The sequence below is a fragment of the Helianthus annuus genome, chromosome 15, assembly GCF_002127325.2.
Source record: "Helianthus annuus cultivar XRQ/B chromosome 15, HanXRQr2.0-SUNRISE, whole genome shotgun sequence".
Lineage (NCBI taxonomy): Eukaryota > Viridiplantae > Streptophyta > Magnoliopsida > Asterales > Asteraceae > Helianthus > Helianthus annuus.
The window spans coordinates 62,703,367-62,706,163 of record NC_035447.2 but is presented as its reverse complement, the minus strand read 5'-3'; the positions used below and the strand labels follow the sequence as shown (position 1 = coordinate 62,706,163).

At 45.1% G+C, this 2,797-nt stretch overlaps 1 protein-coding gene across 1 annotated transcript; it reads right to left on the bottom strand.

The window, feature by feature from the left end:
- Positions 1-423: 423 nt before the first annotated feature.
- Positions 424-1,483, bottom strand: LOC110942774 (uncharacterized mitochondrial protein AtMg00810-like). Its single transcript, XM_022184539.1, has 2 exons — positions 1,320-1,483; positions 424-1,240 (listed from the first exon to the last, which is right to left on the bottom strand). The coding sequence occupies exons 1-2, from the start codon at positions 1,481-1,483 to the stop codon at positions 424-426; spliced, it is 981 nt and encodes a 326-aa protein (XP_022040231.1).
- Between the last annotated feature and the right edge of the window lie 1,314 nt (positions 1,484-2,797).

Here is a 2,797-nt window from a genome sequence, read left to right as displayed (position 1 = left end):
ATCCCTACATGGAGACACTATTTCTTCTTAATCATCCATATATTATGGTTTATAATGCCATTTGAAAGTGGAAAATACTAAAAATGCTTGTTGTATTATTTTCTGAATGCCTTAAAACAATACATATGATCCCTTTATATAGGGGATAACCCTAGCACTATACATGGAAACAATAATCAATACATAAATACAATTATAATCTCTAAAATATGGAAACCGTAATCAGTGGCATAAATCTCGGCTAATACTCCCCCGCAGCTTGAGCAGTCATCGGACAAACGGTCAAACTGGACATGAATGATTGAAACAGTTGCCGAGACAATCCTTTCGTAAAAATATCCGCGTATTGATACAGAGCTGGGACGTGTGATGCCCGAACATGTCCAAGGCGAACCTTTTCCAGTACAAAATGAATATCGATTTCTATATGCTTCGTACGCTGATGCTGCACCGGATTGTCAGACAGATATACGGCAGAGACATTATCAATAAAGACGATCGGCGCCTGAAGAAGAGGAACATGCAGTTCAAGCAGTAAGTTTCGTAGCCAATTGATTTCAGCAACAGCATTCGCAACACCGCGGTATTCAGCCTCTGCACTGGAACGTGAAACAGTTGGCTGGCGTTTAGAGGAGAAAGCAAATTATTCCCAAGAAACACACAATAGCCACTCGTAGAGCGGTGGGAATCTGGGCATCCGCCCCAATCAGTATCGGAATATGCAACCAAAGAAGTTGTAGCAGATTTTACCATACGAATACCATAGGCCAAGGTCCCCTGTATGTATCGAATAATGCGCTTCATAAATGCATAACGAGGTTCATGTGGCTCGTGCATAAATAAGCACACCTGCTGAACTGCATAAGAGATGTCCAGACGGGTAAAAGCCAGGTACTGTAGGGCCCCCGCAAGACTGCGGTATAAAGTGGGATCATGAAAAAGTGGGCCATCCGTGGCACTTAGTTTGGATGATAGATCAACGGGAGTAGCACATGGCTTACAAGATGTCATATTGGCCCGAGAAATTATGTCTTTAGCATATTGAGCTTGATAAAAAAACAAGCCATCCTTAGTGCGAGTAACTTTGATACCCAAGAAGAAGTGATGCAAGTTACCCAAGTCAGACATAGCAAACTCTCGTGAGAGTGTCTGAATGATGTTATGCAGCAATCTGTCAGACGAAGCTATGAGGACAATATCATCAACATAAAGCAAAAGATATGCCAGATCTTGTCCGTGACTGTATATAAACAAAGAATTGTCACACGCACTACTCTCAAAACCCGTGGGATAAGATGTAATTTGCAAAGCGTGTGTACCAAGCATGGGGAGCTTGTTTAAGCCCGTATAACGATTTCTTCAACCTGAAGACAAAACCTAGAAACTGTTTATCAATAAAATCGGGGGGCTGATGCATAAAAACGGTTCCGTTTAGGTGGACATGTAAGAAGGCATCCTTGACATCTAACTGATGAATGGCCATGATTTGGACACAGCAAGGTATAACACAGTCATAATAGTTTCCGGTTTTACAACCAGACTAAAGGTGTTCTCACAGTCAATGCCCGCAGTTTGAGATTTTCCATTAACAACCAATCTCGCCTTATACCTCTCAAGTGAACCATCTGATTTAAATTTGTGGCTAAACAACCACATACACCTGATAACCGGTCTATCTACCAACCGAGGGACTAACTCCCATGTCTCATTTTCCTGTAAAGCACTAAATTCAGCCTGCATGGCACGCAACTAATTCGGGTCGGTGAAGGCCTGTTGATAGGTTTTAGGAACGGGTGAAATGGTGGTAGTATTAAGTGAGTATTAGGGAGGTTTAAGGCTACCGGTTTTTGAGCGGGTGGCTATTGGGTGTGAGGTAGGAGGACGAGCAGGTTGTTGGTCTGCGGGGTGTGCTGGTTGTTGGGTGGCAGCCGTAGGCTGGGGGTGGTCTGCTGGTGTTCAGCTGCTGTGGGACAGGTTGGCTAGGAAAAGGGGACTGGGCCGTCGGAATGGAGGTGGGGGCAGGTGGTTGTTGGGTGGTTCTTTGTCTGCGGGTGTAAGTGTAGGTGTATGGTGAAGTGGTGGTGGGCCTCGGTGGAGGTGGTGATGGGGTAGGCGGATGATGGTGCTGGTGGTGGGGTAGGCGGATGATGGTGCTGGTGGTGTTCAAGTGGTGGAGGGTGGACAGTACGGGTAAAAGTGAAGCCGTGTGGTAGTGTAGTGTCATTTAGGAAACGGTAGGATGATGTGGGTGTGGGAATGGTGTAAGGGAAGACCGTTTCATCAAAGGTAACATGCCGGGATATAGAAACTTTCCTGGTAGTAGGGTCAAAGCACCGGTACCCACGGAAATCTGGTGGGTAACCTAGAAATATGCATCGGGTGGACCTCGGGTGAAGTTTATGAGGCTGAGTGGCAGACGTGTTCGGATAACAAGCGCATCCGAAAACCCGAAGGTGGTCGTAAGTGGGGTGTCGAAGGTAGAGGGCAAAAGTTGGGGTGAAGAAATTGAGTCGTTTTGTGGGTAGGATATTATGAAGGTAGGCTGCGGTGTGGAGGGCTTCGACCCAAAAGCTAGGAGGTAGGTGTGAGTGGATAAGGAGAGCGCGAATGATGTCGTTAAGACGACGGATCATACGGTTGACACGGCCATTTTTGTAACACCTCGTAAAATCACATCCAATGATGTATTGACACGTGTAATAAACCCTAATGAAGTCAAACATTGAATTTAAGGGACTAATTTTTCGAAAAATCAAAAACCTTGATTATAAAAGGACCGGAAGTGTTAGAATACCTA